The following is a 24,299-nucleotide window of genomic DNA, read 5'->3' on the forward strand; positions in this document are numbered from 1 at the left end:
ACTTTTTCTAAATACTTCTATTCTTTTTGTTCAGGAGTATCCATTTAAAGAATGCAAAAGAAGGAGGTCTAGCAGGACCAAATTTTAAACTACATTATAAAGTAGTAATTACAAAAACTATCAGATACTGGTTGAGAAATAGAAAGGTAGATCATTGGAACAGAGCAGACATACAACCATAGTAAAATATTATCGCAACCTTGTATTTGACAAAAGTATAAATCCATGTTTTAAAAATAAGAATTTACTATTTGGTCTGTGGGCATCTTGCAGTCTAGAAAAATGGGTGGTCTGGCTGATAAGAAAATGGAAGCTTGAGTTAATGTTACGGGAGGAGATTAATAAAACAACAGAAGATTTATTGAGTTATAGAAAGATCAAGCCAATTGCTAATCCTATGCTTATGAGTGAGGATGAAAATATATTTTGTTGGTGACTATGGAAAATTGTCCCAGAAGGAAAAGAAATCAGATTTTGATTATCATCTAATATTGCTAGTGTATATAGTGATCTCCTGGCTCTGTTTACTTAACTTTGCATCCATTCATACCTTTGCCACATGGTATCAGACCTGATTTTCAAAACATTTGTTTATTTACCATGGATTACCCCAATTTAACTTCAGAAGAGATGGAAATGTTCTTTAATCAGCTTTTTCCAAAGAAAGATATTACAAACATTTCTGAGATTATCCTTTTCACAAGATTAAAATGTCAATTAAAAACTTATAAAACCATGCAGTGCCTTTCTGAGTAGTTTTGGCCTTTTCCTTGCTGATCAAAAGATTACACAACTTTTATTTTCACACTTGGGAAAACTTTTTGTTTGTAGAAAGAAACTACCTTTAGCAGTAAACCTCTCTCACTGGAATTTGTCACAACCCATCAATAGATAAGTCCAGGGAACCACACTAATTATCACTAATCAAAGTATTTTCAATTCACAGGTGAGGAATAGAAAGTGACCTTGGATTATCTACTCCAACCCCTTCATTTTACAGATGAGGAATTTGAAGTGTAGAAAATACTCAGACACATATTGTACAACACATGTTGGTCACATTGGAATGCCTAAAGATCACCTACTGGAAAATATTGTTTCTGCTATAGACATGCTTTTGGAAAAGTTGCCAGAGATATGGGATAGTATAAAATTTCTATAGCTGAAAACTGGAAAATCTCTTTTCATTCCAATCTTTCCTTCATCTGACTCCCATTTGGATTCTCCTTGCAAAAGTGAGAATAAAAAACAAGGCAAAAAAGTGGCTTCCAAGACTGCCCAAAATGCAGTGAGACCTGAAAGTGAGTGTGGTTTGGATGGTCATAAACCTGGGGCTGTAAAGGAGAGCAAAGCAGACTGGCTTTACTGCAAGGATGAGATTCTACAGGTAGTTCCTCTTCCAGGAACATCTCCTTGTCAGATTAAAAAATTAATATCCAAATATCCCATGTATTATATTTTATAAAGTTTATTAAAAATAGCTTTTATTGAAGTAAAGGCTTTTTTATGTAAAGTTTTTATATAAAGTAAAGCCTCAGTAAAGAAAAAAGTTTCCCCAAACCTTACACATGGAATAGGAGAGCATAGAGTTGCTAAAGAAGAGAGAGCATGTGGGCTGAGTTCTTCCCAACTTACTTACAAAACTTGAGCATGCAATGTTTTGGAGAGAGGAAAGGAATTCTGGGAAATATTAAAGGAATTCTGGTAAATATAGTCCTGGGGTACAATATTCTGACTACACACACAACCCTCCTTTGATCCTTTTGGAGACCAGTCTCCCCAAAGGGATCATGGAAACAACCAACTTATAACTTTAACTATAATTATATACAATATTAAAGTTTCTAAAGGGAAATAATAATAATTTGGGGTTAAAAGGGAAATAAAAGAGAAAAAGAACAAAACCAATGATTGCTACATTGACAGAAAGCCATTTGGGGGCATAAGAGTATACATTCAAAATAAATGCATTCAACCCCCAAAATGGGTGTCCAGGAAATCATTACAAGGTTTATCAGCAATGGACACAAAGATGTTCAATAGTATAAAGTTTCTCTGGAAATTGGCAAATTGGGGAGCAAGATTGAAGGATTAAGAACTCCACAGTGTTTTAGTGTGATATGTTCATTATTCAATAGGGTTATCTTGTATCTCATAATCCTTTGATTGGTAAGTGCCTGCGTCCTGTGTCTTAATAACAAGGAAAGAGAACTGTTGGGGTGAATGGAATGTTGAGGATCAACAGTTGCATGAGGCAAGAATGACAGTTGGGAACTGAACTAGGACTTCTGGGAAATTCTTCTGAGGAGCAGGGTCTTGAGGGATGAGACACAGATGGAAATAGGAGGAGCTATTTCTTGGGGAGTTTTTCCAGACACCTGTGGAGATTTCTGTCACAGACAGAAATCCCAATATCGAGGGTTCCTGTTTAAACATTGCTAGTTCCTGTCAAGAAACCCAATTTCTTCAAAGACTTTCATTTCCATGAACTATTGAGATACTGGACTCTAATCGGTGAGCAGTGCTCTCTCCCCTATTCTACCTCTCCCCTGGCTAAGAGAAAACCTTGTACTTCAGTAATTAATTTTATTTAGAAAAAGATTTAGGGCAACCAGAACCCCTTTAACCTCGACCCTTTGCCCTATAGTATAGTAGTAGTCTCTCGGTAACCGAGGATGACGAGCCCTTTGCCCTAATCAACAATTAAATCAAACAAGCAGTCAGCGAACTCAATTTTATTTATTTATATTTAGAGAGTAAGCCCATTGGCAGACTCCATCTTGTTGCCAGTTTTCAAGAAGACACAATGGGGAAGCTTGTGAGCACCTCAAAGCAGTGCATATCCAGATTGAAGTCCCATATACCTCTCCTTGTAGAGAAGACATCACCACCGCCCTTGAGGGCCAGCGCACCCATCAAGGGGCAAGCCTTCACCAAGGGGAGATCCCCATTTTGTCTCCCTCAAGTAACTGAGGGACTCTGGGAGGGAGTAGTGAGGAAAGCCATTTTCATCAATCCTTTCCTCACTGCCTTCAACCCTCATTTCTCCATCTAAGGAGTGTGAGGTCCACCCCCCAAAAAAATCACAGGGGGACCACTGTATAATAAGGTACAATGTGTTTTTTTATTAATGTATTTAACACAATGTATTTATGTATGTTTAATTTATGAATTGAACTTTATCATACATATCTATTTATAAAAAAATCATTATTAGGTCAGCCAGTGTTTGCTTATAGCTGTGGTTTCAGATATCCATGGTAAGTCTTAGAACATATTCCCAGTGGATATGGAGGCCCTACTGTACTTTTATTTTTTCCATAGACATGGCAGATGTTTCAAATCCTAGTCTCCTAGAAAAGAAGATAGGGAGCCTATTAGATTGTTCCATGGATGCCAGGCCACTGTCATCTTATCCATCCCTCTGATGAAGATACTCACAAACTCAAAAACTCCTCATCCAATGTGGATTCATCCTCTGAATCTAGAATGAGAAAACACAATTCCTCATAGTTAGACAACAACATAGGATCTCTCACCATGTTTAGTGTACAACACACAACAACAACATACAAACAAACATCATGCTTAGGCTCTACCTCCAGCTCACCACTTGCCTTCCCAACAAAATTCCCAGAAAAGAGGTCACACTTAGTACTTTTGATTTGCCTGATGAATCCCTTGCTCTTCCTTGTGATCTTGGAGTTCCAAACTCCTTCACAGAGTATCTTCTCAATAGAAACGAGATGGCCATAGTTAATTGGTCTCTTTGGATTTAAGACCTGTAAATGTTTAGATCTTAACTTATGGTCTACCATTTCTAACATTCTGCTGATTAACCACATGTGGTCAAGGATGAATGTGCAATTCCAGTCTAAAACATAATAAGCCTTATGGCATGACCTCTTCCTTGCATCTCCCCTGCCCTTTGATTCTCTCTTGTTCCTACTAGAATTAATCCTTTCACATTAACAAAATTTACCAAAGACAAATCTTAGGCTATCTAAACCTAGACACTGTGTCACATCTTTGTTTCTACAGTTGCTAACTTATTGGTAGATTATCTTTTAGCCTCACTAAACTGATGTCCTTCCTAACTGTGTATAATCTTTGATTCAACTAGGACTATACTCCTAAAGCTAGCAAAGAAAGAGAAAAAGGAATTGAGTAAAAGTATTTATAGTAGCTTAAAAAATTATAGCCCAAATTGGAAACTTGCTGGTTTTACTATTGGGAATGTCCAAACAAATTATGGTATATGAATGTAATAGAATATTACTGTGAAATTAAAAAAAATGACAAAATAGTTTCAGAGGAAATTGGAAAGACTTCTCTGAACAGTTGTAGAGTTACTTGAGAATAATTAGAACAATTTATACAATTATAACAATGTTATAGAGAAAAACAACACAGAAACTTCAGAACTATAGTCAATGTAAGGAGAAATCGTCAGTCCAAAGGAGTTCAGAAAAAATGCTCAGTTCACCTTTTGCTACATTCAGTCAGTTGTCACTCATTCAACTAGCATTTCTAATACATCAACTATGTGTCAGACATTGTACTAATGTACTAAGTGCTGAAAAGAAGGCAAACCAAAATTATACTGAATAACTAGAACCAATGCTTGCTTTTGAGGAGCTCACAAACTAATGCAGAGGGCAACATACAAACAACTCTGCACAAATAAGATATATGCAGGAAAAATTGGAGGTGATCTTAGAGTGAAAAGGCCCTAGAAAAAGAGGACTAGGAAAGATTTCTTATAGAAGATAGGGTTTGAAGGAAGCCACGGAAGCTAGGAAGTAGAGCTGAGGAGGGAGAGCATTCCAGAGAAGTGTGAAAAATAGACTCGAATACAGGACTACAATCCCCATGAGCTTTTGCTCCACTTCCCCAGAATGCCTTGTAATCTCACCTGGGCCAAGATCGAGAAGGTATTTAAGCTGATTCAAAGGCTTTTGAGGGGTCTTTTGGCTCTTTTTGGACTTCTGTTTTGGAGCAGGCGGTCTCTTGCGTGATGTGAGGTTATTTTGTCTAGGCCTCTGGCCTAGGCACGTGTTTCTTACTTGTATATTCTTTAATCTTTAACCTTTAATAAACCTCTAAAAATATAATACTCCTTGCAGAGATAAACTAATTTCTACCTGCCTCAGTCTCCCCATCTCCCCGAAATTTTAATCTTTACAGATGGCGACCACGAAGGGAAAAAAACCTCAATCTTCTGAATTTTTTCTGATCTTTAGTTCAACTTTTAATAGCTAGTACCTAGAAAAAAATTTTTTTTGAGCCATATCTCTCTGGCCAAGGTTTTCTACCCTCGCAAAGCTGCTACAGGCTCCGGACATGCTGCCCACCCCACCTGGCTTGGCCCCGCACTTCCTGCCTGCAGCCTGCAGCCCTGATTGTCCTCACCTGGTACCTGGTCCCGGCCTTGCCCACCCCCGCAGCGGCTCCTGCTCCTGGCCTCTCACCTGCCCGCTGCCTGCCTATTTCTGTGCCCCAGACCCTCGAGCACAACCCCAGTTGGCTCATCACCCAGATCCTTGGAGCGGATTGCTCAGGACTCATTGCGACCAGCTGGTAACAGTATTGGCCACGTGGGAGGAGGGAAGAGATGAGAGGGAAAGGAGACCGGGTAATTTTCCCTTAGGTTAAGCCTCCACGTGGATGGGGGTATTGGCCACAGGGATATCAGAGCAGGATTGAGAGATAAGAGAGACTAGAGAGAAGAAACAGATCTTTTCAAACAGAAACCTAAAAAGCAATGGGTTTAAAAGGATTTTTGACTCTTCTGGCAATTTCATTGATTTTACCTGCCTGTCTGGGAGCAGACTCAGCCCAAAGATTCAACTTTAACTTTGGGGAGGAAAATGGGTGGCCCAGAGAACTGGAAGCCAGGCCCAGAGATGGGAGGTCTCTAGCTAAAATCTGGCCTCCAATGCTTCCCAGCTATGGGGCCCTGGACGGATCCCTTGAACCCCATAGCCTAGCCTTTACTACTCTACCTTCGGACAATAGACATTTAAATGGATAATTAAAAACAAACAAACAAACAAAACCCAAGGAACTTTGAAGAGACTAAAGGCTATATTCTAAGGCATTTCAGACTCCAGTGGTTTATAAAAAAATCTCTGTATTCTATTGCATTGTTTTGTTTAAGATATAACTTTGTGATTTTAAGTTCATATATTAATGGATTCAATATTATTCTGTGAATAGAAGGTTGATTGAATTTATTTTGAATGTACCGAGTTTTAAAATTCTGTTGTTTTTCCCCTATAACTGTGTTGCCCATATATGAAAAAAACAGCTTTTTTTCTATTTTGCTGAGGATAGATGGACTTCAGAACTGGTTATAATTGTATTAACAACCTTTGGAATTTTAATGTGCTAAATACCTCAAATGATTTGATTTTAAGGGTTTTTTAAATATGATTTTTGGAATTTTTTTTAACAATCTGGTATTTTTTTTTTAACAATTTGCCTGCCCCTACCACGAGGTAAGGCCCATTAGCTGAAGTGAAATACATTTTATAAACCCCCAACCTTCCCACATGTGAATGGAAAGTTGGGCAGTTAATCTCAGGGCATTTGTATCCCTATAAGCCTCCGAAAAAGGAGCACCCCTTTATTTATGCTCTTCAGCTCACTACTTTACTTCTACCAGAATGATATATAGATTTCTTGATTATGTTCTAAACCCAAGATGAGTTTTGTTTTAAAAAATATGTTTAAATACCAAGGTTGAAGGATTGCTATGTTTGTAAAAATTGTGACAAATGTCCATCAAGTCATAGGTTTTTAAAATGTCATACAGCAACTTATGTGAAATATGAAAGTGTGTTTGTTTGCTATTGTAATTAATTGGGCTATTGAGAATTTTGGGGATTTTGATATCTACATATTTGTACTACTGTATTTTTAAAGATGAAAAAATTGTTAACCTTGTTCAATTCATTTGCATTCTACTCACAGTGATCATGGCCAGATATTAAGTGGAAATGCATCTCATTTTTGGTGAGAAAGCCTTGTATTTTATATTTTCTTAACTGACACAGAGTGTCAATGGTTATAAGCTATATTTTTGAATTTTTAAAGCTCTTTTATTATTATTTTTCTTGCATGTGCAATATACTTTTTCAGTTTTTTAAAATTATTTTTTCTCTCCTTTTTATATTTGAAGCACATGCCACCAGTATTAAGACTTTCTTTAACCTTTTGATTTTTAAGTTTAAGATACATTTGCTAATACATGCTCTAAAAGGCTTGTGACTATAAAAATGATGCCACTAATTATTTAAATAAATTATGGGACTTTGCTTAATGATTCTGTCTGATTCCAGGACAAGAGCTACACACAAGAGCCATTTCATAGGGCCAAAGAAAGGCCAATCTAGGATGGATTGATGCACTTCTAGGTCAATACAAAGGTCTTGAACCTAGTGTGAAGACTCGAGGTTACTATGTTTAACATGTGTTAAGACATAGGTTTTCCTTGTATCCACACTCACCCTGAAGATACTCACAGACGAGTATCCCTGAAACCTTGGATCCTATAATCTGGTCCCCTTTTCTGCCTCTCATAGTGTGGTACCTTTCTGTAGTCCTGGCACTGACTGGGTAAATGCATCATTACTTAGATCATTTTGATTGGGCCCTGATTGAAGGACCTGTTATAGATTTATTTTTCTTCTACTTGGAATTTTTACACATAAGACTTTGATAGTCTATATTTTCATCCAGAAATTTTTCTTTTGGATTTTCTGATGTCTTTTTAATATCTCTTGCCAATTGATTCATATACCTCATACCTCAGCCATGCATCCCTAACTGATTCTGAATCTTTCAATCACCCACAACACGGGGGAATGTAAAAATATCATTATTTAAATTGCAAAGTTTAAATTCCTTTTGAGAAGAATTTTAGGTAAAGAAGATGCTACTTCTCTGAATCCAGAACTGAACTGTTGGAGAAGCCACCATGAAGAAGCCTCCAGACCACAAGTTGCACAAAATTGAACTTTGGGTGTGGTTGATTGAACATTTATTTGTATGTATACTTTTATGCCAAAGGGGACTGCCCCCTAATTGGCTTTCTGTCAATGCGTCCAGTAATTATTGGTTTTATTCTTTTCTTTCTCTTATCCTCAAATTATTGTAATCTTTAAATTGATTATGTTTTCATGATCCTTTGGAAAAAAATTAATTTTTTTGCAAATGATCAAATGGGGGAATGTGAAAAATAGTCTCGAATACAGGACTACAATCCCCATGAGCCTTTGCTCCACTTCCCCAGAATGCCTTGTAATCTCACCTGGGCCGAGATCGAGAAGGTATTTAAGCTGATTCAAAGGCTTTTGAGGGGTCTCTTTCTTGGCTCTTTTTGGACTTCTGTTTTGGAGCAGGCGGTCTCTTGCGTGATGTGAGGTTATTTTGTCTAGGCCTCTGGCCTAGGCACATGTTTCTTACTTGTATATTCTTTAATCTTTAACCTTTTAATAAACCTCTAAAAAATATAATACTCCTTGCAGAGATAAACTAATTTCTACCTGCCTCAGTCTCCCCATCTCCCCGAAATTTTAATCTTTACAGAAGAGAAAGCCAAAGAAAATGCTCAGAGTCAGAAGAAGAGATATCATGTAGGAGGAATCATATCAGTGTCCCTGGGTCACAGAATATGTGGAGTAGAGTTTGGTTTAAGAATATTGGAAAGGTAGAAAGGGCTCTGGCTATAAAAAGTCTTTAAAAAACAAATAGAAGATTTTATATTTGATGCTGGATGGAATAGAGGGCCATGAATTATGGATAGGGATAACATGACGAGACCTATGCTTTAGAAAGATGAATTTGACAGCTGAGTGGTAGAGAGACTAGGGGAAGGAGAAACAAGGTAAAAAGACCAACCAGATGACTATTGGAACAGTCCAGGCATAAGGTGATGAGGGCTTGCACCTGGGCCATGCCAGTGCCAGATGGGAGATGGGAGCATATACTAGAGAAATTATAAAGTTAGAATGAAAGGATGTGGTAATTGACTGGCAATATTCAGGGGGAGAGTAAAGAGTTGAGAATAATATCCTGGGCAGCTGGAAATCCTTATTTGGCAATAATAAGGAAACAAGGAAGCAGAGAGAGCTTTGGGGAAAAGATAATGAGTTCCATTCTGGACATATGGATGGAGAGGCAGTTGGAGATTAGGGTTCAGGAGAGATAGTAGGGGGAGACAAATAGATCTGATTATTTATAGAGATGATAACAGAATCCATGGGAGCTGATGAGATCACAAGGCAAAACATTATAGACAGAGAAGAGAAGAGGGCCCAAGACAGGGCCTCAGAGGTCATTTATGGTTAGCAGGTACAACCTGAGCAATCCTGCATGCATGCAACAGAACAAACTGAGAGAGGTCAGACGAGTAGGAGGAGAGACAATGAACTTAGAATGCAAAATGAGATATACATTCTCAGACATAAAATATGAGAATTTTTTTGGCTATACTATGCACATTTATGATGAGGCTTTTTTGGGGAGGGGGAAGTAAAAGGAGAAGATTACAAATGCATTTGAAATAAGTAGTAAATACCTTTGTTTTCCATAGTCCCCAGAAATATGCCTGGCACACAGTAAGTGCTTAATAAATGTTGACTGATTGATTGAAATGCCTCAAATCCCAGTCTGCTAAAAGAGAAGGTATTGGTATTTGCATTTAGAGACCCAAAGAGAGTATGAGAGCTTACCACATGACATAGCAATTCCAGATTCCTCTTGGTTCTCCACACATTGGCCAGGCTGAACATGCAATTCCTGCCTCATACCTATAAATGAATATTAAAATTCTTTTGAAAATTTATTTTAAGACAACCTATCAGCCATTCTTCTTTTCTGTGGTCCAAGAAGATGCATCAAATTCTAGTGTGCTCAAAGAAAACACCAGGAGAATAGTGAACTCTCTTATAGACTCTGGGACATGATCCTCTTATCCACCACCTTGCTAAAGACATTCAGAAAACAAACAAAAATACTTACCTAACATGGATGCATTCACTGAGTCGAGAAAGAGGGGAGAAAATTTTCACCAAAGTTAAATATCTCTCACACAAATGCTTTGCATGTCATTGGTAAAGCCCCATAGCCACTTCCTCATTTCTTGTTCTCAGCACAACAAAGCCCCCAGACCAATAACAGTGTGACTTAGTATTTTGGAACTCCAGATTCTTTTACATGCAGTATCTTCTAAAGAGAAGATGGGAAGGGGTAGGCTAGGTAGCAGAGTAGACAGAGCACCAGGCCAAGAACCTGGGCTCAAAACTAGCCTCAGACACTTCCTAGGTCTGTGACCCTGGGTAAATCACTTAATCCCAATTGCCTAGTCCTTGCTGCTCTTCTGTTTTAGAGTCTTAGAGAAGGTAAGGGATAAAAGAATGGGGTGTGGAGACAGCAGAGGCAGAAACAAAGAGAGAAAGAGAAAGTCATAGACAGAGAGAGAGAGAGAGAGAGAGAGAGAGAGAGAGAGAGAGAGAGAGAGAGAGAAGAGAGAGAGAGAAAGAGAGAGAGAGAGAGAGAGAGAAAGAGAGAGAGATTGAGAGAGAGTTAAGAGAGAGAGAGAGAGAGAGAGAGAGAGAGAGAGAGAGAGAGAGAGAGAGAGAGAGAGAGAGAGAGAGAGAGAGAGAGAGGAGAGGTAAGGGCTATTTGGTATTAGGACCTAAAGATGACAAGGGCCTCGCACCTGGTGCAGCTCTTCCTATTTTTTCCTATTTGTACACTTGTTGACAGGGAAAAACACTGAACTCCTATGGGGAAGATCAAGCCTCTCTTGTCCTTTATCTATTTTGCTTGTCCCTTAAGGTCTCCCTCATCTCATTTCTCTATAGCTTTCCCACATTATAACTTAGGGAAAAAGTTTTCTGTAATTCCCCAGGCTCTGTAAAATAGTATTATCAGTTACTACAGTCAATATATTGGGGATAGAATACTCAATGGGTTAGAAAGGGCAGGAGAAAATCCTTTATGTGAATGAATATCAGGTTCATAATCATAGGATCATAGATTTAGTGTGGAAGTGCTTTATATGCCATTTAAGCTAACCTTCAACATCCTTTCCTTTCATTTTACAGAGGAAACAGAGATTGTGATTTTCCCATTATCAAATAGGTCACAAGTAGAAAATGCAAGATTTGAACCGAGGTCCTTTTACTCTAAATCCAGTATTCTTTCCATGGCACTAAAATTTATGCTTATATTTATATACTTTGTTTATTCATGGCATAGCTTAGTTTCATTATCCTGTTTTAATTTAGGCTCTCAGGGGCTCAGGAAGGTCTTAGAGATCAGTGGAGGAAAACCCCAAATATGCTACTTACCTCTCCTGTTTTGGAAAGTTTTTTGCTTCTCATCAAGGAAGTAGAGAATTTCTGGATTAGGGCAGGAATTACAGAAGAGCAATGGTTATTCATCATGTCCTTAGAACTCTTCTTGCTTTCTAATCCTTGCTAACTAATAGAAATCATTTTCCAATTGCTATATCCTTTCTTCAAATTCCCAGTGATCTAGGAAATATGGTTAAACAGAGGGTATGCTCTCCCTCTCATTAGGGAAGACACTTATTCATCTATTTCTTCCCTCTAGGTTCAATAACAAATTTCTTTGTTTGGCCAGACCAGTCCCTCTCCAGGTTTTAGGCACAGATCAGCTAGATTCTGTGATGCTCTAGGTGGTGAGACTTCAAGGGTATCAAAAACTCAAACCTTCCCCTAACAAAAAAAGGCCTATTCTCCACCAAGGACACTGATGATGCCTGAGACTCTATCATTCTATATTCATTCCCTTGATTAGAGCCCTGCTGACTCAGATCTTTAAAATTTTTTTAAATTAAAAAATCTTTTAAAACTTTTTAGGAGATATAAAATATTAAGCATTAGTGTGAAGTAGATTATTAGATTACTTTATTCCAAAAGAGCCAGCTGAGATGAAGGCAGGAAAGGGTGATGATTTCAGAGCCTCAGTCTAGTAATGGCAAACAAGGGCAGATTTAGCTGGAGTATATTAATTAGGTTCTGGAAAAAGTTATAGCCCTAGTGTTCTATTCCTTTGGGGAAACACTTCTCCTTTCTACCCTGGTATGAGGTTTTAAAGACCAACATGAATTGTTTCATGATTTTACTGAGTTCTGGAGAATCCCCCAAATGGGATTTCCAGCCCAGGTTTCCCTGGAAGATGATGATTATCAAACATTTCTGGACTCATTTTGACTCTGATGAGGAAAGGTGTGTAAAGGCAGGGACCATCCTTAGGCAGTTGTCCAGCCCACCTCCTCCCAAGCAGACAGCCTCATAATGACACTCTTCACTCTTCTTGGAACCTACTTACCCCAACTGTTCTCTGAGATACTCAGCTTTGCAGCTCTGTAAGCCAGGATACTGTGTGGAGGGATAGTCATTAACTTTTGTTTTCCTCTGGACCCATGACTCTGACCCTGTGGATAGAAAATAGGATTTCAATGGCAGCTGAGACCAGTTTGAGAGACTTCATGCTGTTCATTCTAAGGGCAAAAGGAATGAGATCATGGTGGTTTTAGGGCTTTGGACATCTATTGAACAATGGCAGGAGAAAGCACAGTGTCTAACTAATTCAAGGGAATTTCTGTGCACATTTTGATTTCTGTTATTTTTTAATGTACTTCTTATTTCTCTTACTAGAATATAATTTCCTTGTGAGCAGGCATGGTTTCATTGTTTATACTTGTATTCCTAGCTCTTAGAAAAGCACTTGACACATAGTAGGTGCTTAATAAATGATTTTGGCAACTAAGTGATACAGCAGATAGAATGTTGAGACAAGAGTTAGGAAGACATCTTCCTGACTACACATTTGGCCTCAGACACTTACTAGGAGTGTAATCCTGGACAATCCTCAGTTTCTTTATTTGTAAAATGAGCTGGAGAAGGAAATGATAAACCATACCAGTATCTTTGTCAAGAAAAACCCAAATGGGATCATGAAGAGTCAGACACAACTGAACAAAAAGAAGTAAATGATTGCTGGTAGATTGACATAGAGACAGTCATCCAAAATAGGGATCTTTGTGGGCATGAGTGTAAGGCTAGTTAGGGTAGGTTAGTTTGTTTCCAAGTTCCTCTCCTCACACCCTAGCACATGTTTTATACCTTGACATTCACTATATCAGGGATGGAAATAGTTCCAGCACCCTCCAAAGAGATGTTCCTTCCCAGCACAGGATTATTCAGGAGTTCTATGGCCTCTATCACAACATATAGGTCTTCTCCTTGGCTCCGTAGTTCCCCAATGAAAGAGGGTTCTGGTGTCACCATTTTCCTGAGGAATATAATTGAGAAAGGGTAGAGCAGAACTGGGGAAGAGGTTCTGTTTCTTTTTCTTGACCATATTATCCTTGGAAATATGCAATTGCAAACTCAATACAGTGAATTTGAATTTCAGTACCATTTAGATTCCAGGGTGTGGGTTAGGGATAGAACTTATGGTGAGTGGGGCTGAGAATAACAGGAATTTTTAGGGAAGTGATTAAGGAAAATGGTATAACCCCAATCTCTAGAATATGAAATTAAAGCTTTCCATCTTATCGCTCTCCAGTCAAGACTGAAACCACTGATATTCTATATTTACGTAGCATAGGTAGTGTCTTAAATGTTGTAGTTTGAAGGAAATTAAAAAATAAAAACCTTCCCCAAAATATTTTCCCATCATCCACAGAATTTTCTACTCAAGAATGTACTTGAATTAAAGCATTGTATACCCCAAAAGGCCTCTGATACAAATGTGACCCTACAGAAGTCACCTATTAATGCACACCACAATTTAGTGATCAGATTTAACTCCTAAATGGAAGAGGCATAGGGCAGGTCAATTTTGATGAAGGAAGGACAGGAGAAAGTAAGGGTTATGCTGCAGCCACTAGAACTCATTAGCAAGAGTCAAATATTACATGCCAGTGTAAACATCTATAGCTTAGAGATGGGCAAATGCTATAATTCAGGATTAGATTTATTGTTTTGTTGATTGTTAAGACTTGAAAAGTGATGGGGAAAATGGTAAATGAAAATTGAACTTAAAACTCTGTCTTGTGTACATTTTTTTTCCTTAAAGGCTTTTTATGAGCACATGGTTGGCTGGAGAAAGGCATCTATCAAGGGTAGTTCAGGCAGTGTGTTCCAGCAAGGGGGACTGGCATCTTAGGCAAGGAAGAAACAGATGACAGTCGAGGTATCATGTGTGTAGGTGTGAATGGGGGACATTGAAAATATGATATTTCCTTAATTATCCCAATACAAAGATTCTCATGGAAATAGGGGGGAGATATATGGACTTGATTACAGTAAAATTAGACAGATTAGCAATTAGTTGAATGACTAGACCCAAAGAGTGGTTATCGATGTCTTATTGTTAACTTTAAATAAAGATGCACAGAATTCCTCATAGAATCATTTTCAATGATGAAATAGAGACATCATCTCTTCAGCTGTTGCTAAGCTGGGAGGGATAGCTAACACAGTAAATGCCAGGGTACCAAAAGGTCTTGACAGTAGAACCTGAGCCAATGCTAGAAATGAATATTAAGTCTCATATATAGGTACAAAAATCCATAAGTGGAGGAGTTTCTATGAAGAAGGAAGACATTCATCTTCTGTACTCTGCCCTGATCAGACCTATCTGGGGTGTTATGTTCAGCTCTGGGCATCACATTTTTAGGAAGGATATTGATAAAGCTTATCAACATAGTGTCCAGAACATGGATAGTGAGGTTATTGAAGCTCCTCAAGTTCATACTATGTGACTGATGGTGAGTTTGGGGATGTTCAGCAAGGAGAACAAAAGATTGCCAACAGAGTGAGTTCTGAGGCCAGGGAAATCCTGAAAAGTCTGAGTTAGAGAACAGGAACTGCTCCTGTATAAGGGCCAGTGTGTATGTGTGTCTATCAAATATCAAATGGATATTTCTATAGCATTTTAAAGTCTGCATACAGCCTTACATATATCAAGTCATTTAATCCTCAAAATCCTGGGAAATCAGGGTCATGATTATTATCAGTTACACATGGGGAAACTGAGGCTGAGAGAAGTAAAGTGACTTGACCAGGATCACACACCCAATTTCAGACCAGAGTCAAACTCGGGTCCTTCTGAATTTAAGTTCAATATTGAATGCACTGCAGTACCAAGCTGTTGAAATATCCTCACTTAAAGAACATTAGCCTTGGAGTCAGGAGACCTGGCTTCCTCTCCCTTCTCTAACACTAATTCTGGGCCTCCATTTTCTCCTCTATAAAATTTTGGAGGACTCATCATGAAACATGAGTGAAAAGTGATGGCCTTAGGGTGTAGAAACGTACATATTTTTTTTAATATGGCCAGTGTTTTGCTTAGCTATTCATATTTGCAACACACTTTGTTTTTTTCAAAAGATGCTTTTTTACAAAAGATGGTAAGGGGACGGAGAAAGTAGATTTTTGTTAATTGAAAAAAATTTAATTTAAATTAAAAAAGAATCATACTATGTGTACATTGAAGGTTTGTTGATTAATTTTAAAAAATAATGAGGTTGAACCAGGTAGTTTTAAATGTTCTTTTCAGCCCCAATAGTCTCAGAGTTGGTGACAATTTGGACTCAAATTGATTCCACCTTCATTGAGCCTTAATTTCAGTAAGAGTTCTTCCTCTATTACATTGGGCAAGTTACTTCCCTTCTCAAGGTCTCAGATTTTTCCTACAGAGAAAGGAGTTGAAATAGAGGATTCCTAAAGGCTTTTTCAACTTTAACATATAGTTTTCAGGATATTTTTTTGGTGGTGGTGGAGAGAATTATTTTCAAGGCTGCTTTTAAGCCCTTCCCTCAGGATATCTATTTGTTTTCTTTAAATGTTAACTGCCATGGCATCCCTAGCCTCCAGTTCTTAGATTCTAGTAATCATATTTCATAGATCCCAAGTTTAAAGAAAGAACAGAAAATTAGTTTAAAAAGGGAGCTACCAGAGGATCAACTTCTTGTAGGATGTCAAGGGGACCCCTACCGTAGCAGCCTCAGAGTGTTCTAGGTTCTTTGTCTGCAGAAGCTGGTGTTCTGAGGTTCTTCCCCTCTATCCCCACCCCACACAGGTAGTTTCCATCCCCAACCCAATGGATGCCTTCTATGTCCATTTTTCTAGGAGCCCTCTGTAGTGCTTGCTCCAGGTACACAAGTCCCAGGTTATGCCATTGATACTAACTCCTCCAAACTAAGGAGATATGTGGACTCTGGGAAGCTTTCTGAATAGTATCTTCTCATCTTTCATTACCGATCTCCACAGCCCCCTTACCTTTCCTGAATTTAAGAGTTCTAAGTGACCCAATAAGAGGTGGATTAGTCCTACAGGAAAACCTCTTGATCCCCATGTAGTAATGCCATTTCCCCATCACCCATGAAAAATATGAAGTTCTTTGGGATTCAGCCTCTTCTCTTGTTCCCTAGGGCTCACCTTTCCATCTGTAGAGTTCTCCATGTTTGATAGGAGACAGTAAGTATCTGCAATTCCAGAAAAGAGCCATCTGACTTCTCAGCCCCAGCAGACACACCCATTTTCATATTTATTTTCTTTTTCATATCCAGAAGCACAGCACCCCCCAACCTCCCATATACTTTCTTCCAGAACTCGAAATGATTTTCCTGATTCACTTCTGAGGAAATATTGAAAAAAGGACATTTTAAGAATATATCAAAAGCAAGAATATATGAGACTATTGGAATGACAAAAAATGATTCCCCACCCACCAATTTCCTCTACAAGTCTCCAGTCCTTCTTGTACACTGTTTCTTTCCCAGATTTCATTTCAAAGTATAAATGGTCTTGGCAGGGAGGTGTCAATGAGATATGTGTGGCTGTCACTGTGAGAGACATGTATGAATACCCAGACTGAGTGAGGCTAGAGTGAGCTGCTGGATAAATTGGAAAGTTAGATGAAATTTACTTTTGCTATTTGCATTCTTTATAGTCTTGGATAAGTCATATTATCTCTTAGAACCCATTTTCTCATTTATATAATTAGAGTTCTATAATGGATGGTTTCTAATATCCTTTCAAGGCAGCTAGGTGGCACAGTGGATGGATTGCCAGCCCCAGAACCAGGAGGACCTGAATTGAAATATGGCCTCTGGCATTTACTAGGGGTGTGATCCTGGGCAAATCACTTAACCCTGTTTTCTTTGGTTTCCTCATCTATCCAATGAATTGGAGAAGGAAATGGCAAACCACTCTTGTATCTTTGCCAGGAAAATTGCAAAGAGGGTCAAGTAGAATTAGAGGTGACTGTACAGCACAATACTCTTTCAGTTCAATTCAATTCTGCCCAAATTAACATTTATTTACTACTTGTTATGTATAAGAAATAAAATTTTAAGCACTGAGGATAGAAAGACAAAAACAAAACTGTTTTTGTCTTTGTGGTACTGATATTCTACTCGAGCATGTGGAGAAGAAATAAAACATGCAAAAATCCAAGAGAGAAAGGCAGAGAGGCAGAGAGAGAGAGAGGGAGGAGAGAGACAGAGACAGAGAGAGAATAGTATCTGTTGAGATCCACATCTCAAAAATAATTCATTATTTTCCCTCCTAAATCAACTTCTCCTCCAAACTTCCCTTTTCCTGTTGGGGGTCCTATCATCCTACCAGTTATTCAGAATTACCTTGGTAATTCAAAATTACCTTGGAGTAATTTTTCCCTCTTTCATCTCTCTTAATATCTCCTCCCTTCCATGCCACTTGATCAGTTGCCAAATCAATTCTACCTCTAAAACATATCTTTTCACCACTCACATGAACAAGACCCCATGACCTTACTGCAATTCTCCTTTGGAATCCATCTTATACCTAGTTCCCTTTTACTTCTTGTTATTCTTTACTCTTTTTGGTTGTATCTGACTTTGTCATCCCACTTGGAATATTCTTGGCAAAGATCCTAGAGTTGTTTGACATTTCTTTCTCCAGCTCATTTTACAGATGAGAAGACTGAGACAAACTGGGTTAAGTAACTATTCCAGAGTCATATAGCTAGAAAGTATCTGAAGCTGGATTTTAACTAGAAAGATGAATCTTTCTGATTTCAAGCCCAGTGCTATCCATTGTGCCACTTAGCTGTCCTCTATTATCTTTAGGATAAATAAAATTCTTAGGTTGGCATTTAAAATTGTATGATCTGGCTGCATTCTATCTTCCCAGGATTATTCCATGGTATTCCTTCTTGTATACTTTTTAACCTGGTCAAAGGAGTCTACTTATTATCCAAGCTTTGCCTTTAGCTTGTTTCCTTGTACCTTTGCATAGTTTTCCCCCTATACTCTTATTCTACTCCTCTTAGAAAATCTAGTTTCTTTCAAGGTTCAGTTAATTAGTCACCAAAGCTACAAATGCTGACAATATTCTAGGTCCATTTGGTGAACTTATGGCATATGTACTGGAGGGGGCTGCTTCCCTTCCCCTCTCCATGTAAACCTGAGGAATTTTCTTACTTCATCCACCCATCTGCCCAGCAGCCCAATGGGAGTGCTTCTCCCCCTCCCCTGAGTGGGGTAAAGTGAGGGCTCAAATGTAGCGTGAGAGTTGCAGATTGAGTACTTGGTCTCTAAAAGGTTTGCCATCACTATTCTAGACACTATGTGAAGTGCTGGGGATGCAAAGAAAGTCAAAAGATGGCCCTTGTTCTCAAGGGACTTATAGACTTAATGGAAGAGAAAACACAGAAATAATTATTTATAAACAGGATACATACTAGAAAAATGGGGTTATAAAAAGAGGGAAGGCACTTAGCATTAACAGGAGATTATGAAAGGTTTCGTGCAGAGTGAGATTTTAGCAGAGACTTGTAGGGAGCTAGGGAAGCTTGGAGGCAGAGACGAGAAGAGAATTCCAGGCATGATGAGGAGCAGAATTAATGTCAGAGCAGAGAATAGTTGTAAACCTTACCCTAAAATTAAACTCTGAAAATTAGAACAAACCAAAAAAAAAAAAAAAAGAAATGACTCTATAAATCAACAAACATATAAAAAAACAAAATGAAAAGATTGAAAAAAAAAAAGAAAATGTAAAGTCATGGAACATTGAAAGATTGGAGATGAGTGTGAGACTTTTTTTTCATATCCTGTATAAATTCTGATATGTTGGGGGGAGTGGTTATTGTATATTCTTCTGTCTGGGATCTGAGTCAAAGATACCATCTAGTCTGCTACTTTGTTTTTTCTTTGCTCTTGGGAATCCAAAGGAACATCTTTGTTTTTAACAGAATTTATTTAATGATTGAAGGGGACAAGGGTCCTTTTACTGAATGTGTCTTACATAAAGTAGGTATGGGGAGAGGTGAACAGATTGATGGACCACCTCTTAATTAGCTGTTATCAGTTAAAGACATCTCAAGCTAGTTAAGGGAGGGACTGAATAATGAGACTGTTTAGCCCTGTTGGTGTTAGTCCCTAGTTGTGAGAGACAACTATGGAGAACTATATCACTTTATTGCTTATGATGCTGCCATTAAACCAATAAACCTGATATAACCAATAAACTAATATTCATATTAAAAATATGCCTCTTGAGATAATTTTAATTATAATATGACATAGGTATAAGTGGGAAGACATACTTAACCTGACAGGTTAAGGGAAAGCTCCAGGCTTGGAAGGATCATCAGTAACAACCAGGATTTCTCCTAGTCTTTATCCTGAGTTTTCACCTTTCTAATAGCTTCTTTTAAGAAACTGAGAGATAGCTCCTAGCACCAACATGTCTGGTCTTTAAGAGGCCTCTAATCTCCCTAATTCCCTTAACAATCAATTTGTCCCTTTGCTCAGCCAAGATATGGGTGTAATTATTCATAAGGCACTTTATTAGGTAACTAATGGTGCAAACTCTCTATAAATGTTGGCACTGAGCCCTATCTATGCATCACCAGGCATATCTGCATCGTTCTCTGACAACCATCTTTGTTTAATTGGCTCCATGCTCTAGGGAGACCATACCTGGGACTGGGAAGTGTGGTTCCAGAATGTCCATGAGGGAGAATTCAGTGCAAGTGAACTTGTTCTTTTTATATTTCTTTCTCAGTAGGCAGAAAGGTCGGAATCTGTGGGAACAGCTCAGGTTGCTGACAGGTTTCAAATTCTTCTTGCCCACCTCATTGACAAGGGAGGTGGCCATTTTCTTAAACATGGAGGGCATGTTCTTTAGAGGAGAAAAGAAAAGAAAAGGATCAGTCTTTTCTCATCCCCATCTTTTCCTCTTCCCATTCTTTTGAAGTCTCTCCTCTTCAGGAAGAACCCAACAGTTTTACAACAGAATGATTGACTTCAAGGAAGCCTAGCTCAAGACTTAACCCAGAAGCAGATCTTTAGAATCTCTGAGAATATTTCAGTGTTTCAGTTGCTGGAACAAGGAAGGAAGAAGGAAGCCCCACCTGCAGCATCCAATTACCAGTTTGGATCCTTTCCTCTAGAACTTTCCCCATATGGCTCCCCTTCAAGTGCTTAAAAATACCTCTCATGACCTCTACAGAATTCTTTTCTTTTGGCTACTCCTGCCCCAATTCCTTTAACTAATCTCTGTATGACATGGTTCTGAACCATGAATTAACTAGCTGATATAGAGGGTATTTAAAACCCAAAGCAAGGATTATATACACAATGGGGATACACTAGAATATTTCCCAAAAAATAATGAGTAAGGCAAGGTACCCACGGTCTTCACAGCTGTTGTAGCCCTAAAATAGCAGCTAGGTGCCACAGCACATAGAATGGTGATCTTGGACTCAGGAAGACATGGTTTGACTCTTGAAGATATTAACTGTGTGATCCTGGGTAAATCACTTAACCTTTCTCAATTTCAGTTTCCTCATCTGTAAAATGGGATAATAATAGCAATTTTTAAAAAATTTACTATGAGGATCAAGTGATAACATTTATAAAATTGTTTGTAAATCTTAAAGCATTATATAAATGCTAGCTTTTATTATTGCTGTTGTTGTTTATGTCTTCTACAAAAGCAAAGGTAATGAATGATTGAATTCTTGTATGCTGCCCAAATCTTGGTACAATATAAGTGATACCCTATGTGAGCAGAACAAGAAAATAACACAAGGAGATTGAGATTAGCCATAAAGAAGAAAATGTAAAAGAAATGATCAAGACTAGTAATGGGGATAAGTGAGGTCCACAATAGAGGGCCAGAATCCTGGGATATGGGGGCCAGAGAAAAAAGATCAGAAGAAACTTGGATGTTTTGTCTGACATGGTATAGAGTAGTAGTTAGAGTGCTGGGATTTTTGTCACAATACCTGGGTGTGAATCTGTCTCAGACACTTATTAGGTGCTTGATAATAGCTTAAGCTCCCAAACCCTCAGTTTACTCATATGTAAAATAGTGACAATACCACCTGTCTCATAGAGTTGTTTTTAGAAAAAGTTTTTGAATATGGAAGCTATTATTTTCTCCCTATAACCTTTTTTGTGTCCTGGATCACTTTGGCAGTCTAGTAGAACCTATAGATCCCTTCTCAAAATGATGTTTGTGACCAAATCCCTAATTAAAGGAAATAATATATTTCAGTCACAAGAATAATGAAAATAAAGATTTTCTTTTCTCATTCAAGTTCATGAACTTACCCCTAAAATATTCCATGTACCCTAGGTAAAGAACCCTGCTCTAAGGAGATTATACTTTGAGATGGGAGAACTGCATTAGGCATAGGGAATTTTATAGGAGTCAGTCCTTTAGGTAATTCACAAGAATGAAGAGAGAACTTCTATTTTCTTCTTTGGGTCAAGCTTTTCCCTGAGTCTCTCCATCCATGATCATAGGCTTTCCCACAAGTCTCCATTTACATTTTACCCCAACAACAACTTACTAGTCCCAGGGGGATCTTTGTCCTGCAGAACATCCAGAATTATGCCTATAAGCAATGAGAATCTTTTTCTGCCTTAGATTCTTGATGAAAAGATGTGACTTCTCTGGAGTCCAGACAAATATGAAAGTGTTCTACTCTGTTCTTTTCCACCTCTCACCAAACATTCATACAGTGGATTCTTGACTAAATTTTCAGCTCAATTGTAGGAAAATATATACTAGTGGAACTCCCTTTTTGCAACCTTGAGATCAGACCTATAGCTGGACTGAGGTCTTATGGAAGGGTTTAATATATTCTATCTCCACAGCTTTGATTTACTGGAAGAACTGTAGCAGAATAGTTAGTACTGGTATTTTCTTCTGATATTTCTACAAAACTTATGTGATTCCTATGGTCCACCTACTAGCTGTCAACTGTTTTTTCCAAGAATACTTGTTACTCTTTAGCTTTACATCCTTAATCTCTAGGAAATGGTATCTCTCCTTCACTAACATTGGTTTTGCAATAATTTCTCCCCCTCCTACAAGGGCTATCTGTCATCTATTTATTGAATACATTATAGTTCTAAGGCACAGAGGTACAGGAATATTTCCTGTCCCCTTCCCATTTTTTCATTCTTTGAGAGTAAGGAAGAATATATTTGGAGCAGGTACACACCCAGTAATAGTACAAGAAAACATCATTTCTTTTTTAAAATTAAAATTTGTTTTTTTTTCTAGCTAATAAATATTAAAAAAAGAAATGTTGTTTTCTTGTACTATTACTAGGTTCTGTACCTGCTTCAAATATATTCTTTCTTACTCTCACAGAGAGTCTTGGAGTCAATACTGTGTATTGATTATAAGGCAGAAGAGTGGTAAGAGCTAGGCAATGGGAGTTAAGTGACTTGCCCAGGGTCACACAGCTGGGAAGTGTCTGAGGCCAGATTTGAACCTAGGACCTCCTGTCTGTAGGCCTGGCTCTTAATCCACTGAGCAATTACCCAACTCCAACTCTCCCCCCCCTCCCCCTGCCCTCCCCCCCCCCCCCCCCCGGGCCCTCACTAAATTATCTTGATTGGCTTGGACATAAAAGACATTACTCTCTTTTATCAGAAGGTGCTAAAGCTGAAGTTATTATTGAAATAAAATTTCTTCCAAATAATGAGTTTCTGCAGATACTACTGCTTCCATCAGTAGACCTCTTAAATTGTTTTAATTTTACCCTTTTCTTATCACCAAGTGTGTTCTACTATCTCATGGACTACAATAAAGGATTTAACATTTATTTGCCATTTGGTCTCTCAAATGGTTATCCATTTTGGGCTGCTGGAATACATTATTAGTGCAGAAAATTGACATAGTGCAATTCCTGTGTTTTTCTCAAGGTTGGATGAAGGAGAAGAATCACAGAAGATCACTGCTTGGCCAATGAGGAATCCTTTAAGTCCTGGTTAGAAACTGTGCCAGAGAACTGAGGTGGAGAAATATAGGAGGCTGATAAAATGTCTTTATAGTTTCAGCATGCTTTGTTTGCTCTAACCTAGTTCAACTAGGAAACTAGCTGTGTTCTGAACAAGGTAGTCTTTGAGACTTTGACTTCCATTGTTCTGGTCACTAGGCTCTTCTCAATGCAACCTGAGGCTGTATTAACTTTTAAGAAAATTTTGTCTTGTTTCTTTATGAGCCATAAGGCAATTAGAACACACTATCTAATTGAAGCCCAAGATGCAAAGTGACTTTTCTAAGGTCATCTAAGAAATAAATATTCTTTGATACTTTGGGCAAAACATTTCCTCCTCCATGTCTAGGATGGATTCTAAAACAAGGGTAACAAAAGTTGAGATCTAGATGCAATTTACCAGATTTTAGGGACCTTTGTTTTGCACAGTATCAAAGTACAGGCAATAGAAAATGGGTCCTTCACTTGTTCTAGATCTCATATTAGAAAATGATGTTATGGACTGTCCTGGAGTCCAGTGCTTAAATCTTCCCTGCTTCTTTCACTGTACACCAAGCCCCACAGTCTAGCTGTTGCCACTTTCTTTACCTGGAAATCTGGTCTACAGCTGGGTTCAGGTCTTATGTGAAGGTCTCAGTGATCCAGTCTCCTTCATGAAAGAAAAGTGGCCAGTTGTCACCTCAGATATCTCTGAAAAAGAAATGTGAAGTAGAGTAAATAGGAGCACCTTTTTATCAATTTCTTCTAAATGCAAATACAACCAGTTCATCAAGTTTTATTGCAAGAATTTCCAGTTATAGTGGAGCTGCATTTGGTAACCATGAACTCCCAGTTTGTAGCATCTTCCCCCTCCCCTCCATGTGCTCTATATTATTACTTGGTTTTTAAAAAATGATTTTTATTAGAATAGTGATTGGTATATTTTGCTTTTCATGACTTTAATTTTCCAATATATTCCCTTACCC

The 24,299-nt window shown here is 38.2% G+C and overlaps 1 protein-coding gene across 3 annotated transcripts; it reads right to left on the reverse strand.

The window, feature by feature from the left end:
- Positions 1-2,730: 2,730 nt before the first annotated feature.
- LOC103103964 (gasdermin-D-like) lies at positions 2,731-24,013 on the reverse strand. 3 transcript variants are annotated; one of them, XM_056823096.1, is made up of 10 exons: positions 23,923-24,013; positions 20,730-20,886; positions 20,015-20,216; positions 16,488-16,686; positions 13,164-13,332; positions 12,367-12,472; positions 11,361-11,411; positions 9,738-9,815; positions 3,442-3,484; positions 2,731-3,353 (listed from the first exon to the last, which is right to left on the reverse strand). In XM_056823096.1, the coding sequence occupies exons 3-10, from the start codon at positions 20,211-20,213 to the stop codon at positions 3,299-3,301; spliced, it is 900 nt and encodes a 299-aa protein (XP_056679074.1). In that variant the 5' UTR covers positions 20,214-20,216; positions 20,730-20,886; positions 23,923-24,013; the 3' UTR covers positions 2,731-3,298. The 3 variants fall into 3 exon arrangements, with proteins under 3 accessions (XP_056679074.1, XP_056679075.1, XP_016288126.2); XM_056823097.1 differs by having other exon boundaries at positions 20,726-20,886; XM_016432640.2 differs by lacking the exon at positions 20,730-20,886 and having other exon boundaries at positions 2,732-3,353.
- Positions 24,014-24,299: the final 286 nt, after the last annotated feature.

This window comes from Monodelphis domestica, chromosome 3 (genome assembly GCF_027887165.1).
Source record: "Monodelphis domestica isolate mMonDom1 chromosome 3, mMonDom1.pri, whole genome shotgun sequence".
Lineage (NCBI taxonomy): Eukaryota > Metazoa > Chordata > Mammalia > Didelphimorphia > Didelphidae > Monodelphis > Monodelphis domestica.